This window comes from Cloeon dipterum, chromosome 4, assembly GCF_949628265.1.
Source record: "Cloeon dipterum chromosome 4, ieCloDipt1.1, whole genome shotgun sequence".
NCBI classification, from domain to species: Eukaryota; Metazoa; Arthropoda; class Insecta; order Ephemeroptera; family Baetidae; genus Cloeon; species Cloeon dipterum.
In genome coordinates this window covers 18,801,310-18,818,208 of record NC_088789.1, presented here as the reverse complement: position 1 = coordinate 18,818,208, position 16,899 = coordinate 18,801,310, and the positions used below count along the sequence as shown (strand labels likewise).

The 16,899-nt window shown below is 38.8% G+C and overlaps 5 protein-coding genes across 10 annotated transcripts; 3 read left to right on the top strand and 2 right to left on the bottom strand.

Annotated features, from left to right (window-relative positions):
* The first annotated feature begins 522 nt into the window (after positions 1–522).
* LOC135942091 (zinc finger protein 431-like) lies at positions 523–7,248 on the top strand. Of its 4 annotated transcripts, none has more exons than XM_065488027.1 (9): positions 523–688; positions 1,194–1,455; positions 1,624–1,830; positions 1,884–2,141; positions 3,225–3,505; positions 3,558–4,005; positions 4,351–4,872; positions 5,082–5,397; positions 6,238–7,248. In XM_065488027.1, exons 2-9 carry the CDS (start codon positions 1,210–1,212, stop codon positions 6,690–6,692), a joined length of 2,733 nt encoding a protein of 910 aa, XP_065344099.1. In that variant the 5' UTR covers positions 523–688; positions 1,194–1,209; the 3' UTR covers positions 6,693–7,248. The 4 variants fall into 4 exon arrangements, with proteins under 4 accessions (XP_065344099.1, XP_065344101.1, XP_065344103.1 ...); XM_065488029.1 differs by having other exon boundaries at positions 523–740; XM_065488031.1 differs by lacking the exon at positions 523–688 and adding an exon at positions 712–732.
* Positions 7,234–8,645, bottom strand: LOC135942092 (transmembrane protein 50B). The gene is made up of 4 exons (XM_065488032.1): positions 8,476–8,645; positions 8,184–8,296; positions 7,535–7,695; positions 7,234–7,481 (listed from the first exon to the last, which is right to left on the bottom strand). The coding sequence occupies exons 1-4, from the start codon at positions 8,572–8,574 to the stop codon at positions 7,375–7,377; spliced, it is 480 nt and encodes a 159-aa protein (XP_065344104.1). The 5' UTR covers positions 8,575–8,645; the 3' UTR covers positions 7,234–7,374.
* Positions 8,646–8,868: 223 nt separating this feature from the next.
* On the top strand, positions 8,869–10,595 carry LOC135942093 (thioredoxin, mitochondrial). Of its 3 annotated transcripts, XM_065488033.1 has the most exons (4): positions 8,943–8,963; positions 9,092–9,338; positions 9,574–9,847; positions 9,909–10,595. In XM_065488033.1, exons 3-4 carry the CDS (start codon positions 9,743–9,745, stop codon positions 10,206–10,208), a joined length of 405 nt encoding a protein of 134 aa, XP_065344105.1. In that variant the 5' UTR covers positions 8,943–8,963; positions 9,092–9,338; positions 9,574–9,742; the 3' UTR covers positions 10,209–10,595. The 3 variants fall into 3 exon arrangements, with proteins under 3 accessions (XP_065344106.1, XP_065344107.1, XP_065344105.1); XM_065488034.1 differs by lacking the exon at positions 9,092–9,338 and having other exon boundaries at positions 8,869–8,996; XM_065488035.1 differs by lacking the exon at positions 9,092–9,338 and having other exon boundaries at positions 8,897–8,963.
* A 448-nt stretch (positions 10,596–11,043) lies between these two features.
* Positions 11,044–14,263, top strand: LOC135944544 (P2R1A-PPP2R2A-interacting phosphatase regulator 1). Its single transcript, XM_065491567.1, has 3 exons — positions 11,044–11,190; positions 11,640–12,068; positions 13,492–14,263. The coding sequence occupies exons 1-3, from the start codon at positions 11,111–11,113 to the stop codon at positions 13,673–13,675; spliced, it is 693 nt and encodes a 230-aa protein (XP_065347639.1). The 5' UTR covers positions 11,044–11,110; the 3' UTR covers positions 13,676–14,263.
* LOC135944543 (farnesol dehydrogenase-like) lies at positions 13,872–15,974 on the bottom strand. Its single transcript, XM_065491566.1, has 7 exons — positions 15,778–15,974; positions 15,169–15,304; positions 14,936–15,107; positions 14,744–14,873; positions 14,259–14,388; positions 14,050–14,205; positions 13,872–13,988 (listed from the first exon to the last, which is right to left on the bottom strand). Exons 1-7 carry the CDS (start codon positions 15,957–15,959, stop codon positions 13,950–13,952), a joined length of 945 nt encoding a protein of 314 aa, XP_065347638.1. The 5' UTR covers positions 15,960–15,974; the 3' UTR covers positions 13,872–13,949.
* Positions 15,975–16,899: the final 925 nt, after the last annotated feature.

Below are 16,899 nucleotides of genomic sequence, written 5' to 3'. Positions count from 1 at the left end.
ATAGGTCATTATGGAATATAGTACAAAATATCGCTTAAAAATGTAAATTAACAATATTAAAACGAGATTGAACAATTCGAAATCACTCCAAGGAAAGTGCGTACTAAACAAAAATAAAAATTATTAACGTTGTTTTCACTCTGAATCATGAAACAAAATTGAAAATTATGAAAAGTAATGTAAACAATTGGCAATTAAAAAGCATTTTATTTTGCAATTTTTATTGGCGTTATATATTAATTATATTCATGTACTCTTTACTAACACAGATTAATAATTAATAGCATAATGAAAATATGCTACTGATGCTACTCACGGTTATAGTAATAAATATTGTAGAGTTTCTTAACTCATAATATTGATTTCGTTCCTTACAGTGCCTTTTACCTCTTTTTTGCTATTGTCTTCATGAGTATGTGTAGTGACTTATAATATTATTTGTACTTGTCTAGCAATACGCTTTTGCCGGGGATTTTTGAAAGAAATTTTAAGACTAAAGAGCTCCAAGCGGCGACTCTGGGAAACTTTGCTTCCGGTTAATGGTGGCATTGGTCGCTTGGGAAGCATTGTTGTCATATTTTGCTGCGGTGTTTCAAAAACAAGCAAAGGTGCAATTTCCTAGCGTTAATGTTTTTCAACACCGGATTTGCATTTTCGGTCGAAAATGTGAGCTGATGCAGTTCTAAAGGTAACTCGATGCGCTCTGGACAGGTCGTCAATGGCATCAGCAATGCTAGATGGTGGCTTGCTTCAAATGACCTTGCTTTTACACCCGACTGTCAAATGTCAGCTTGTTCATGGCGTCTTTTATTTTGTCTGTCGGCCAAAACTTGAGTGTCGCTCTAGACTTTAAAGTCTGCAGCTGACATGACACCTTGCACCAAAACACCCCCGCTGTTCAACTTGATGGCCAGACAGCCGTTAGTGAATGGAATGGTGTCCTTGAGGCTTTGCAAAAAAGCGCCAAGCCCTAATAATGTCCATTGCCAAGTGCTTTAATAATGCGCTGCCACTTTTTACTAATTTTTAAAAAAATGTTTCAATTATTTTTAAAATTACAAATAAATCTATTTTCAAAATCAAAATTTTCCAAAAGAATTTATAGTATGTTACTTAAAAATAATGCATAAAATAGATTTTTAAATTTTGTCCTCCTTAGGTTGTATGTATTATTACTGTCACTATTTTTACAGATGATGGAATGAAGAGATGCGTTGGAGCAAGAAGGGTGAACCCGCAGTTGGCATTGCTGAGAACCGTCCTGTCGAAGAGACCACCGTCGTGATGGAGAACATTGCTATGAGCAGCACGGAGGCCCGCAAGCTGGACCTTGGTCTTGTCGTTGAGAAAGACTCAATGAAAGCTGTCGATGAAGCTGGGCAAGAAGAAACCCACGCCCTTATGATGGGACAGCAGTACCTTCTTGAAAGGCCAGATTCGGAAGGGGGGCCTCAAGTATGATTGCATTTTACTCTAATCTTACTATTTCTAAGACTCGAATTGAAAGCTACAGTAATTTTAACTTGTGTTTAAAAAATTGCCTGATGGATACTAAATTTGTATTATTTTTTATTTTTTGTATCATGAGTATTCATATTTTTAAAATCGATATAACTCTCACAGGTCGTCAAACTTAATGCCAACGGACAACTTGTGCCGTGCGATATGCTGCCACATGTGGCACAGCTGGAGGCAGACCATCAAAGCTTGGTTCTCCATGTGTTGCCCCAGGGCGGAATGAAAGAGGCCTACAACATCCAACACTTAAGAGGCAGCCTCATGCATGACGAGAGGTACATTGACGCACTGCCTGCAGCCCAATACGAACAAGTGAGACCATAACCACGTTGCCTCCCACTGTTTACACTGTCAAATCTCTTCAGGAATTAATGCCGGCCACGGAAATAACTGAGGAGGAGCGCAGGGATGCTCAGATGCTAATGCAGGTGCAGTACGGTCAGCAGCCAAAGCACAAACTCAACCTGGAACCCTTGGTGGCAGCCTCATCTGCCGAGGCGAATGTGATCATGAATGTGGCCGACACCTTAATTGTTGATGAGCACCTGGGAAAGGTGGAGCACTCGCATATGGTTGTCGACTACATGCAGCCAGTCGATGGATCTCACTACGAACCCAAAGGGGTACGGTAAAATCAAATATTTCAATTAAATTTTGTCATAAGTCCGTTTCTCTGCTTGTTGAATGCATCCTTTTGATCTGTTCTATTAATATTTTCATTTGAGATGATTAATTTTTAGCAACCACTTGATTTTAAAAAGCTACACTCAGGGTTCGCCCATTTTGCAATGCGCTAAAATGTGCCACTTATTTGCGCTAAAAATCAGCTGGAAAAAACAACCTCATTCTCCACATGAAGGTCACATTTCGCGCCTCAAATATTTTGGGAAATGTGTTAATAATTTTGGTCTCTTGGAGAAATCATTGGCTTTTATACTGATTCTGTAAAAATCTCTATTTTTGGTCATCCATCATGAGACTTTTTTATCTTCAATAAATATGCATTTATTGTGTTTTGGAACAAATGCACAAAATTACAAAAAAGTCGCAAAAAAAAGATTTTGGCTATATAGTGGGGATTTCCATAACAATATGTGGGTTTTTGCAAACCCTGGTTACGCTACGCTTCAAGCTAAATTTTTTTGCAGGATTCACATAGTCTGTCTGGTCTTTTTTATTGAAAAAATTACAACTTAATTATTTATGTTTATTTTTTTACAATAAATGACAAATTACTGAAAAATGCATTGCTTGAATTATAGACAAATCTTCTATTTGGCTGTTTTCTTTAAATCCATTCCTAGATATGTAAATGTGTCGGTTAGGCCATAAAAATTATGTTGATTAAATTGTAATGTGAAGCACTTTCAAATTAATTTAAATTTCTAATTTAGCCGCTCACAAATATGTTAAAATAAAATAATCTTGAGCTAGAAAGCTCTAGAAACTAGAAAGATAATAATTTCACAACTCTGAATTGTCTACAAAAATGGAACCCAGTGAAAAATCAAGACAAACAGTTAAAATACTATCATTTCTTTTGATTTACTGATTGTAAATTCATTTTTTAATTGGTATCATGTCGTAAGTACTACGTAGTACTAAAAACACGTTATAAAACATAAACAAAACTTAGGGAATAATTTAAAAACTAAAACCTCTTGGAACAAGGAATAATAGGATTAATCTATTTTACTTATTTTTAGGTTCGACTTATACCGCACGAGCAGGAATTGGTGGAGTTGACTCAAGCAAGAGTCGAGGAAATACACCAGGCGCAGCATTTAAAACCCATGAACCAAGGTTCAATCATACTCAGACGCACACTGATGGCTCCCAGCAATGAATCCAGACGTGATATTGTCCAGCAGCACATGCAGCAACCCCATTTGGAGGTGGGAGCCACTGTGAAAAACGAGGAGGAAGATGACTTTGAAAGTGGAGAGGACCCAGCGGATTCAGATTATGAGGCAGGAAAGGGATCTAGGTAGGTTTAAGAGTAGATTAGGTTAATTATTGACTGTAATTACGCCCTTCAGATCGTCAAAACGAAGTCTTCCGCACAAGAAACGTATACCAAAAAAGCTGAAAAACGTCAAGTCGGTCGAGAAGAATCTGAAGTGCACCAAATGCAATGAAACATTCCAGACGCAAGCTGAGCTAACTGCACACAAGCAGCACCACAACAAAAAACCGCTCCTTTTCAACTGCGAGATATGCAAAAAGAGTCTTCCCTCGCAGATCACGTTCTTTGAGCACTTGAAGTCGCACTACGAACCAGTGAAAAGCGACTTGGAGCACATAGAACTGCAGCCGACCCAGGATAACTCCGGATTGGAACAGGAAGACGCAAAATTGGTGCACACCTCCGTGATTGTGCAGGAGCCCCCTGCTTCCCTGCCACCACCCCTTCCATGTGTGCAGTGCAATAAGGTTTTCAGGCGACAGAAAACGCTTGAGGCCCACATGCTCGCAGCTCACCCACCGGTAGGAATTATATTTTTTATTTTCCTTGATCTAAAGCTCGCCTGATGTCATTTTTTGAATTTGATGGAAAACAAAAAAAAAAGATTTCCCTTTTTTAAAATAAACCACTTTCTTAAACCCCCCCTTCCTAAATTGGTATTGAAAATATATAAAAAATGACAGGATTTTCTCCCAACACTGCTTGAACCAAACGTAATTCTTTTCCTGGAAATTTATACCTTTAGGCTTACATGAGACACCTAAAATAATTATGTCTAATTACTAAAATATCTCAAATGAACATTGTTTATTTTAATTAGCAGAAGAATTTAGTCAGTGGCTCAATTTTTCCCCTTTTGGTTCCAGCCCCCTCCGAATCATGTCGTTTTGAATGATTCCGTATTCATCAGCGACGGATTGATGCCTGTCCCTGTCGAAGAAATAGAGAAGAAAGAATGGTCCACAAGCGCAGAACTCACCCCGATGACTGCTGCCATACCTGACGAACACGTGGCAGAGATGCGAGAGAACACTGTGATTGTGCCAGTCAGTCCTGCTGATGATGAGCAAATGATCGCGTCTATGACCATGCAGGAGCTGGCCGCGCAGGAAGAAATTCCTGCACAGGGCTCCTACCACGTGTGTGACCACTGTGAAACTGGGTTCCCCCTGAAGATGCAACTCTTGGAACACATCCGAGAAATGCACACAGATGCTAAGCGGAAGTTGCGTATCAAGAAGGAGGAGACTGGAGCGACTGCGGTTGCAGCTGCGAATAAGAAAAGTGAACAGCTCACTTGCCCACACTGCGGACGCGTCTTCAACCATAGAAACTCGCTTGTCTACCACTTAAAAAGCCACACTGGAGAGCGGCCTCATCAGTGCGAGGTAAAACACCTTAATTCAAATTAAAAGTCAACTTAAACAATATTAACTTGATGTTTACTTTAGAGATTGTAGGTTCTAAAATTTTAGTTTTTGAATACAGAAAACATTTAAGTAACACTAATCAATCCTGAAACTCCCAGTCATCAAATTAAAAAAAATTTGATTGATATGAGGCCAATCAAATTTTAATCAAGATTTGTGCTTAACAGGTTTGTGGCAAAAGCTTCTTCGCGGCCAGTGCTTTGAAGGTGCATATGCGATTGCACTCGGGCGATAAACCCTACAAATGTGAGCTGTGTGGCAGGCACTTCAGGCAGTGGGGCGATCTCAAATACCACTGCATCTCGATTCACACAGAGGAAAAGCAGTACCAGTGCGAGTACTGCGGCAAGGACTTCGCCCGCAAGTACAGTCTCATCGTGCACAGACGCATCCACACCGGTGAGAAGAACTACAAGTGCGAGTTCTGTGGCAAAACCTTCCGTGCCTCTAGCTATTTGCAGAACCACCGCCGAATCCACACAGGTAAATAATGAAGTCTCCTTTGCTTAACTGTGAACCTTCTATAACTCTCCCTAACTTAGAAATTAATTATACATAATTACGTCATAACCTTAGTTTAAAGGCAGTTTTACTGGTTTTTTGATATTAAATATGAATTTTTGGTCCAGCTGCTTTACGTTTATTGATACTAAGTATTAATAATAGAAAATGATATGCAATTAATTAAATTAACTATGAAAATGGCATGCATAATAAATTAAATGACAAAATATGTCATTTTCCAAAATTGGGGACTTTTCCGAAAAATCTAAAATGACCATGGATTTATTTGTCTTGTCAAATAGAGTCTATCTATAAAACATTGTCACTATTAAATGAAAACTGGCTTTCTCATGTGAAATCCTTTAAGGAGCTCCACAACATTTTGAACTCTGTTGAATAAAAACATTACCTATGGGGATGTATCTTGACTTATTGGGTACTACTTAATGTTTATATTTTCGCCAGTTAAATTTCAAATCTTAAGAGTTTCCCTGTAAGTGGTGAAGCATTAATGGTGGCCGCCACAGTGCGATTTTCTTACCTGATTGAATAGTTATTTTCGTTATTTTGTTTATCCACCAATGTCCCATAATGTGTCAGTTTTAATGAATACATGTCCAATGATAATTTAGATTTTAATGAACTATAACTTTGAGTTTGGAGTGGTTTTAAAAAAAAATAATTTGTTCTGTATCTGTAGAGCTCTTTGGCGCCTGCTTGAGAAATTAAAGTCTTTCTTTAATCATTTCTCCTGCCTCAAGTGCCTCACCTCCTCTCTAACTGTTCAAAGAATTGCTACAACCTACGATTGGATTTCAGGTGAAAAGCCGCATCCCTGTGAAATTTGCGGCAAACCCTTCCGAGTGCGCTCTGACATGAAGAGGCACCTGAACACGCACAACCGTGAACGAGGTGAGAGCTCTGGTACCGTGACTACCACTGCAGTGCCCACGCCAAGCGACGGCCAGTCTTCGCAAGAGTCGACCGTGGAGGTGGGAGTGACCCACACGGAACTGACCGGAGAGGAGGTGACGCTGCCTGATGGCTCGGTGGTGATCACCGAAGAAAGCCTGAGTCAGCCAATAAATCTCAACATGTCGATTCCTGTCTCGGAGGAGGCAGCCGGAGAAGACTCGGCCGAGCCGTTGTCTTCAGAGCAGGCGATCGGCGCCGAGGGGCACGAGAACGGAATCCAGTACACAAGAGATCCCTTGGAAACGGTGCGCGGAGACAACGGAAATACTCTGTACGTGTGGCCAATTTACATGAACTAAAATTCACAAGTGCATTACCTACAATTATAATATAGTAGACCTTATTTTCAACTTGAATCATTTTGTACTTCTTTGAGTGGTCGCTCAACCCTCCTTAATCAAAGGTGGATCAAAATTTGCTCTCTGAGCTGCAATCTGAACAATGCTAGAACTCTTTTACTACCTATCGTCTACGCTTGCTTTATTGAAGGAGTTTTGGACCATTGGTTTTAAGATCTTGTTTTACTGACCACTGGATTCTTCATGCCATTTGTTTTTACTAATATTTTTGTAACTTGCTGCGATCAGCAGACCGCGAGGATTTTATTACTACAGGCAAAATTTAAGTGAATGATGAAAGTAGCTATTAGCGCTTTAACCAGATGTTAAACTTCGCCCTCCATTCATCATTACCCATTCCAAATTTAATATTTTTATAAAATAGCAATCGAAGACTGATCTTTGGAATAATCTATGATAAGCAGTTGGGAAGTAATACACATTTCTTCATCAGATTATCACGACTTGTAAATCATCATTGAACGAAAAAACAATAAAAATAAAGTTAGCAACGAAAGTATGCGATTTATTAGTGAATGAGACCACAATTATACAGAGCAGACATGAGAACATTACAAATTATATCAGTGATTCATACTTAAGTCTACAGAGAGAAATTCTTAAAAAAGATAATACAGCGCACCTATCCCCACATGTCTTCAGATCTGCCGAATTTGAAAAGAAGCGATGCCACAAAAATAAAAATGTTCTGCAAGAACAGTCCCACGCCAGGATATGTTGACTTCTTGCCTGTGGAATGGTCATTTAGATGAGAGATCTTTAGCAGTTATAATAAAATATACTATCAGGAACAAAGTCAGCGAAAAGGATCCAGCAGGCAGCGAACACCGAGACAAATCCAAGCACAAAACCAATGAAAAGCCAGACTCGAGCTCCGCGGGGACCCATGCAGCCATTCGTGTATGCATCACCACGAACTTGGGCGTTGGAGACGATGTTGATCCTGAAATGGTCATGGATTTCATAAGTAGGGTTACCAGACAACCAAAAAACTAAAAACCGGCGATTTCCCATAAGCCTATGTTAAATTTTGGGACCGAAAAACGGAGATCCTTAAACCTCCTGTGCTAAATTTTCAAAAAACACTGACACTCCGGTTCAAGCAGTCCCAAACTCGGAGGTTGGCAGCCCTATTCATATCAGAGTCCTTCTAATTCATATAGCTCAATAATATTTTCATTAATGCATAAAGTTATTATTCCATTAAAAGCTCTTCCATTATTTATGAAAGTAAAAATATGTACATTGAACTCATTTCTTTATATTTTCATCAGAATAGATAATACATTATGAAATTTAAATTAGTTTCGTTTATATTATAATATTGAAAAGGCTTGTACTCAGATAGCATTGAGTTTGATTTTCTCCGTGATGTGAATAATATGAGTAGATAGTAAAAAGCTGTTTACATTATATAATTTAGTGCCTTACATAAAGAGAGAAATCGTTCCAACGACACCACAGACATGGTAGGCATGGTTGAACGTTTCGGAGTCAGGGTAAGCTGCTGCTACGTCAATGATTATCCACCATCCAGAGAAAAACTGGAACAATATGTAAATAAGATGGTTACACACCAAATCTATGGAGCAGGAGAGAGAAAATGTTCCGCACGTAACGAGGGAAGCCTTTTAAAACAAGCTAATTAGTAATAGGGTCCATAAATCTTGCTTTAGCTTGAAGCACGAAAATCAACAAATTCCGGTTATATGAAGTATCTTACCAGGATTCCTGATATTATGGAAGCAAAGGCATTTTTCCTGTCACCGCCCTCAAACCACTCGCAGGCTGGAAAATTAAAGTTATCGAAGCAACCTGACATTTTCAAAGCGCTAAGGCCGAGTTGTTTTCGTTTTCATGTGACTTGACAGAACAGAAGATCACGATTCACGATTGATTATGAAAGGAGAGGGGAGAGGCCTGTCTTACTTTTCCCCACTGTTGCAAACATTACTCCTTTTCAATGAAAAAAGAAAAAGTATTATTCTGATTTGTTTATTAGTTTCCATATATATTTTTTTAATTGAATATTATGGTAATAATTTGTTTTGAAATTGAATGGAATTGTGTTAGCGTTACCTTATTTTTCCTGGTTTCTTTGATTTATCTAAGTGTGGCAGGACTGACACCCGGAAAAGGTCAAGCATGTCAACAAATTCCTACACTGCGAACAGCTAAACAGCTGCAAAATCTGGTGAAATTTTTGATAAGGCGACATAAAATTTCTTAAAGCAAGAGAGCGAGGTGAGGAAAGGATTTTTGGTTCCTTCCTAAAAATTCTGTTTTTAATATAAATATTTATTCTAAACAATCAAATTTCTCAAATTGTTGCTTTTTAGGGCAACAAAACCTAGCTGCTTGTGGTGCTGAGAAATGAGCGCTTTAGTGTTTGGAGTCGGGGTCGGGCTTTTTGTGCTGATTGCGCTGTGGGTATCCGCTTTTCTGCTTTGCATCGTCTCACTACGGGCCCAGAGAAACGCTGGCTTTGTAGCCATTCTTGCTGCGGTCTTGTTAACCACTGTCCTGCTCGTTTTGCCCATTGATTCGCCCGAAGACACCGAGACCAAACCTTCGTGGACACCAAAGGTTGTTTTTGCGGGTGTTAATTAACTGAATTAATTTAGCCTTGATTTTCATTTCGTCTCGCTCGTCCTATCTGCTATTTATTTCTGAACACTTTTTTGTAGAAACTGGCATGTATAAATATGATACTTTTCTTCCTTCTTCCTTTATTATATTTCTCTTCCTTCATTTTTAGCGACAAAAAATTTAAAGTCCTTAAAGAATACGAGTTAATGATTTTGATATCGATTGATTGCAGGTTTACGACCATTTCTTCATTTGGCGCATCCTCTTGTTGGTTTTCCTCCTGCTCTCTGTAGCTGGAGGCTGCGTTAACTTTGTGTATTCACACCTGATGGAGCCTCAGTTTGCTAAACCTCTCGAACGACAAGCGGTCAAGACTGACTAAAGCACTTTAAAAACAGAAAATGGCCAAATTCCTACAGTTAGCCGCCTCAAGGGCGTTTACGACATCATTGCAGAGGCTTCGAAATGTGTTCACTGTAAGTGACAGTGAAACCTTCATGGAAAAGGTATAGTATTTCATTTAATCAATTAATTTTCAGTGATTTATTTAGTTAAATTTGGTCGAAGGTGCTGAATAATGACGTGCCTGTGATTGTCAACTTCCATGCTGAGTGGTGCGATCCTTGCAAGCTGCTCACCCCGAAGCTGGAGGAGCTGGTTGTGCCTTTGCCTGGCATCGACCTGGCTATAATTGATGTCGAGAGTTGTCCTGAACTCGTTCAAGCATTCGAAGTGAAAGCAGTGCCTGCTGTGATTGCGGTCCGCTCTGGACTTGTCGTCGATAAGTTTATCGGGCTTGTTGATGCACAGAACATTGAGGATTTCATCAAAAAGCTGTCTAAGCAAATGCAGACAAACGCGACTTGAGAATTATTGTTTGATTTGTTGCTTCATTTTATTTATCTGTGAGAACGTGTTCACGGCACAAGTGTTTTATTTATTGTCACAAATGCTGCAAGCTAAAATGTCTAGTTAACGCACACAAGAGCAATAATTTACCTGATACTTGTCTTGTTGCGCATCGCGCATCACACCTGAAAGTGCTATTTAAAAGTGAAAAATGGAAGCAGTTCCACTAATACTCAAAATGTGTTAAAAATTTTTTGAGCTAGTAATTTCTCTCTAGCCTATTGTAGACTAACTTATAATTATTGGCTAAAATTTGTATTTTTTACAAAATATGGACTCTTAAAACATTCAATAAATATATTGGTCTTCAATCTGAAATATGTATTTCAGATTAAAATGGATTAAGTGAAGGGTTTTATTTATTTTTCATCGATTTCATTCATTAGAAGACGCAGATAAAAATATTTAAGTCACGCACCCTTACTACACCATAAAATATTAAATTGTTAAGGTTCTATTGATTTATAAAAAACGGTTATATAACTCAATATTATAAATAATTTAAATACGACGCAATTTTATGCTAAATGAAATTTGCTGTATGTATATTATATTTTATTCCTTTATTGATAATATTCCAATATTTTTCCTCGTAATTTAAAAACACGTTATTTGTTATTTTTCTGTGTATATCCCTCAGCCTCAGCAAAAAATATGTTAGTTAAAAGTATAAACCAACTGCGTTTCAATGCTGGCTCTCTTGATACCCTAACCAACCCTAACCCTCTCGCCTCTCCCGTGCATTTATTGAGTTTGCTGAAGGGACCAAAGAAAAAGCGGCAGTCGCTAAGCGACACCAGCGCCTCTTGCGACAGAGAGCTGGTTTCATGAAAATGGCAGTCGGTTCCATGTGATGGACAATGGATATAGACGGGCCTTCGAATTTAAAGCGCTCCAGCAGTGCACCCATGATCAACGAACCTGCTCCTCCACCCCCAAAGTAATTATATTAACTTTTTAGCACGTTAACTCTACTACCGCTTCTAAATATCCCCCGTAACTGTCATTCGAAATTCGCCGATCTTAACTCGTTCTATGTTAGCCGCTTTCCCGCAATTTATGCTTTGTGCAGTTTTTAACTCCTGAAACCCCGATATTCCTGTTAAAAGAAGTAAAAAATTATGCAGGCTTAAACAATTGTCATAACTGTCCAGGTTAAATGATCGCTGCCCTAATTTAAAAACTGGTGTTGAATCAGGATTCACAGTCATTTTTCGCTCGGCATTAAACTCAGTGTTGTGTTACTCCTAAATTGAATCTCTGCTTATACAATTTTCTCAAATTTGGTCTATTTTTCCTTCCAAGGCTTCTAAATCGTTCAAAGAAATCTGTTTCCCTGGTTAATTAACTGTTTTCAAGGAAATCAATATTGATTTTAACTTATTTCAGCCGCGAACTGGTTATAAGGACAAGGCGTTTCTCCGCCAGCTGCAGCGGCGGCGGCGAGGCTGAGGCTGGCCGTCCCAGTGCTGACCGTGTCCTGCAGTTGCGGCGGGAGGAGCGGCTGGAGCATGGCCGCGAGCAGGAGCACGAGCGCGAGATGATGCAGATGTCGCAGAGCTGCGAGGACCTGGCTCTGCTGGGCGCCCTGTCGGCCCCGGCCGCGCCCCCAGTCGCCACGCCGCCGCGGCCGAGCTTCCTGCGAACCCAACGGCCCCTCTCACCCTCGCCCACCAGGAAGACCTTCCTCAGCAGGCGCTCCTTGTCCCCAATTGCGTTCAGGCCGAGCCCGCTCACACCAGTCAAGCGCAAGTTTGAGCTTGATTCCGACTCGGACTCGTGCTCATCGTTTTCTCCCCCTGCAAAGCGGCCATTTGGGTAGGTTTATCTGCATAATTCCAAGGCTGTGACTGTCATTAGAATTAGGATGAACAGAATAGTTATTGTCGGATTGTACAGCTTGTAGTAAAAAATAATAAGTAATTGAACTTTCATATTCATTGCTAGGGTTGGGAATGTGCTTTTGCTCTTACACCAGGGTTTGACCAAAGGACTGAAAAAAGACTCCTAAGGTTTGGGTTTGGAGTATATACGAAAATTTAAAGATTCAAAAATTAAAAATAACGAAAATAACGAAAATCGACTCTGTATGACCAGATTAAAAAATCCTCCGCCATAAATCCTAGAAAAAATTTAACTCTTCAATTTTAATTGTAGCATCCTGATCTCAACATGAAAGCCGAAAAACTTCGTAAGCAGCAAATTTTTACCAAAGAGATCTGTTCCAGAATATTTTAAAAGCTGGTGTTGTTTTGATTGTTTACATGCAGGGTCATATTTTTGTACATGCTTCAAATTAAAGCAATATTTCCAGAGCAACTTTCAAGTTTGAGCTTTTTAATGCTGCATGTCAGAAGAAGAAAATTACTAAATTTACATTTAACGTCATAATTCAAAAACTTGATAATCACTATTTTTTCAATGGCCCAAACGAGTAATTTTCAAGTCTTAAATGATGTGCCCAAAGTCTTGTTCTTGAGTGTCTTTATGGTTTCTAAAGAGTCAAACTACGCAATATTCTAAAAGCTTCTGACTTGGCAGTCTCATCAATGTGAATATCTTGCAGATTGAACCAATACAGAGTCCGTCAGGCGCCATTTAAGTGGCTACACATATGGGATAAAATAATATGAATCGCTTGAGGGCAATCCTGACACCAGGGTTCGATTTTCTGCCTATTCTTATAGTCTTATCTGACCTGAGGGGTTACCTCAAGAATATTCTGAAAATATTACTCTCTGTTGTTTCATCATCCTGGTTGCACTCCTCTTACCTCCTTTTGCCTTCCTTTTCTTAAATTTGCCTGTGAAACTTTACCATAATTGAGACTAACTGTCTTGGAGCAGGATTTAAAATCTTCCGATATCCTCGTTGCACGTCATCCTGAATTTCTTATTCTCACGAGTTTTGGTATCACAATGAAATACTTTTCTTCGTGATAAAACGCTTCAAACAATAGTAAAAATAGTCTCAACTGTACAAAATATTTAAAGAACACAAATATTCCACTCCAACTATTTCATGGAAAACTAACAAGACTGGCTACAACAAAAGCCACAAACAGAATGAAAAAATCCTAAAGTTGCACAAGAAAGGGATAAGTTGAGATTTTAATCAACGATGAGAGGATAATTTAGATTGCATCATGAAAAAACTAACCTCCAATGTTGATACCTAAACTACAGGTTTAAATAATTTTCCTGTTTGGGAGTGTCAAACTATTTTGGAATTTTTGTTTCAGTGGCGAGTCGATGTTGAGTCCTGGTAGCGGCAAGTTCCTGTTTAGACCTGTAAGTTCTGTAACCCCGAGAGACGAACCTATGGAGGAGGGAGGCCCAAAACTAAGTCCTCTCGTCCAGCAGCCATCTTCTAAGAGTCTCCCGGAACCAAAGGACACTATTATGTTATCTCTTGAACCAAGCTAGTGCGCTTTTGCAGTGTTACCGACTTGCGAGTGTTTGAGTGACAGTTTCTGACTGATTCGAGGCTGCGCCTTGACCGTGATTTAATTGTTTATATTATTCAGGGACACATTGCCCTAAGTTTAGTTTTAAGTCGCAAATCGTATGGCTTTGTTGATTCTATAATTTTGTACACTAAACGTACAAAAGAAATTCACAATTGAGCAGTTTGGAATGTTTTTTTTTAATTATTTAAGATTCATAATATAAAGAGTTTGCGGAGACCCTGATGCATAAATTAGTCAGCGCCTGTTGCTCGTAGAGTAATTTCCTCGATCTGAAATACAACGGAAAAAACAACCTTAAGTGATTGCGTGTAACCCACAATTTTGTCTTACGTTGACATGAGATGGTGCTGAGAGAGTGTACTCGACGGCCAGTGCCACATTGTCAGGGTCCAAACTTTTGTTCTGCTCGAACACGGAATCTGCTACCTGCTGCGGTGTTCCGCCAGCAACCATAATGTCTGTCTTAGTAAGCGCCGGACTAACACTCTAATAGAAAGCGAACCGATGAAATTTTCCATTGTGACTATTAAACGAGATACCGTAATCCTGATGTTTGACTTGAGCTCCGACAACTCCCTTCGCAAACCCTCGGTCAGCACAGTGACGGAATGTTTGCTCGCTGTGTACATGAACATGCCGGGATAGGGTTGAATGTAGTGTCCCATCACGCTGCAATTTCAAAATTATACAAATCAGGGTTGTATTTCCTTACAAACTGGTTTTTTCCCTGCTGGATTTTACCAGGCGTTTTTTTTTTAACCAATGTAGAAATGCAAGGAATATTTTTTATTTGTGCTTCCTTGAAGAGATATTTTTTTATAAACACTTCCTGCCCACAATTTTCTGTCTACCCACAACTTTAGTTGAGGTCTTATTAATAGATTTACTTATTAATAAATTTAAGTAAAAATTTTGAATTAGAACGCAAAAGTAAATAAAAAAATTTGAAAATCTGATAAAACAGTGCATCTGCATTAAAAAACGCTGGTATTTTGCAACCCAAGCAAACATTGTTCCTACAAACCTATTGATGTGAACGATGTGGCCGTCATCGCAGCCTCGGTCCCTCAAATCCTGGATCACCTCCCTGGTGAAAGCGCACAGGGCCAACACGTTCACCTCCAATACGTGTCTCCACTCTTCAGTTGGGGCAGCTGGGAGTTAAATTTTGTTTTAAACTAATTGTTTCAGGCCAGTAAGTTCTCAAATTATTTACTCAAAAGTGGGCTGTGGTGCAGCACCCCAGCATTGTTGACGAGGACGTCGGCTCCTCCCAAATTGTCCCTGGTCCACTTGACCACCCTCTTGATGTCTTCCTCCTTGGAGATGTCCCCTTGCAGAGCGTGGATTTCGCCTTTAGCGTCGGCCGTTAGCCTCTTGGTGAGCTCCTGAATCGCCATTAGATTGTTATTAGAAAATTATTGCGGATTAGTTTTTATTATTACAAACCTGAATTTTTTCTTGTCGCCTGGCCACGCCGACTACTTTCATCCCTTTATTAGCCAGGCGCACACAGAGAGCCGCTCCTATCCCAGAACTAGCTCCGCTGACGATCGCAACACTGCCGACCCAACGCTCCATTTTCCTTTCGGCATAGCAGATCAATTTTTCACTCAAATAGTTTTTATTTGCTCAATTTCAAAACCGTTTAAATAATTTGAAAGATACAATAAGGGTATTTTTTATTTGCTCTCAAAAACGTGTTCATGCACCTGGTGTGAAATTGAACGACTGAAATATTAATTTGGCTTATTATTCCCAGTAAAAAGATTATCATTGGTGAATATTAAAGTTAAGTTTAAATTAAATTTATTGATCACTCTCACGTTACAAAAGTTTTACGATAGCGGTTGTTTGTGCGCCGCGGTTACAACCAACTGTTGAAAAAGCAGATTGAGAAGTTCCCGAAAATCGCTAAATTCCTTCTTTGGTTAGTTACATAACAAATAATGATTTGGAATTTTAATTTTTACTCTGCTTTTGAAAACGTTAAATCAAATGATTTAAATCGACTGTGTGTCTTTAGTAAAAAGCCATATATTTGAAGTGTTGACTTACGGCAAATAATGCTGAGTTTTAGTAGCACCAAAGTAAAAGAGTGTTTTGTGTGAAATGTCCAAGCGTTGTCGCCGAGGATGCTGATGCTCCCTGGCAATGAAATCTCCCTGAATAACCTTGGATACCTGCTGCATCTCAGGTGATGGTGGGGATGTGGAAGGGGTATGCGGATCGTTCCGCATCGTTTAGAGCGCTGATTAAAAAGAGGATCCAACAGGTAGTAAAAAACTATTTATTGTGTCCTATATACTTCAGGAGCTGACAATGAGCACAAAGATCCACCTTACTTTTATATTTGATGGATATGCGATCGAGCAACAGCAATTCATTAACGGTATTAAAAAGGAAACCCCAATGCGTGCTCATTTTAATAAGTTTCATAAATGATAAAAGGATTGCAATAAGATTTATTTTAAAATTTTCCAATTTTATGAATCCTCGAACTTGGTCGAATTAATTTTAATTCTCACCTAAGAGTGTTGGATTTCTATCAAGGTGTATTTCAATGCTGCTTCTAAATATAAATGGGAAGAGCATTAAAACTAGTTTTTCAAGTTTTCTGTCAAACCGGCTTCAGCCGCATACTTGTACATTAAGAATGCACGTTGTAAGGAATCCTCTTCATTAATTAAAAGAACCCACCCAAGGGAGCCACAATTTTTACTTCTCTGGAAAACGATCGATTTCAGAGACTATCAATTACAACGCTAATATTAAAAATCGGGAAGCACTCCTGGTTAAATTTCAACGGCTTTTTTGCACAATGAGAAGGATATTTTATTATTTTCTTTTATTGTGAGCACATGAGCGCAGATTGATTTACTTTTAGGTTGTGTTGAACTGCAAATAAAATATTTATTGACAAGTTCTACTAAAATAAATAAAAATTATGAGTGTTAATGAATTTATTGTGTGCGAATAAAACTGGATTTAAAAACTATTTTAACGACGGTCGCATGATTGAATGATTTAATTATATCATTTTTTCTATAATTATTATCAAATTAAGAAAACACAGATGACTGCGGTTTACTAATACCGTATTAGTTTTCAAGTATAGTGTTACATAAGATTTTGGAGATACATTTTGATTTTTTTACGTTTTTAACATGTTGACAATAT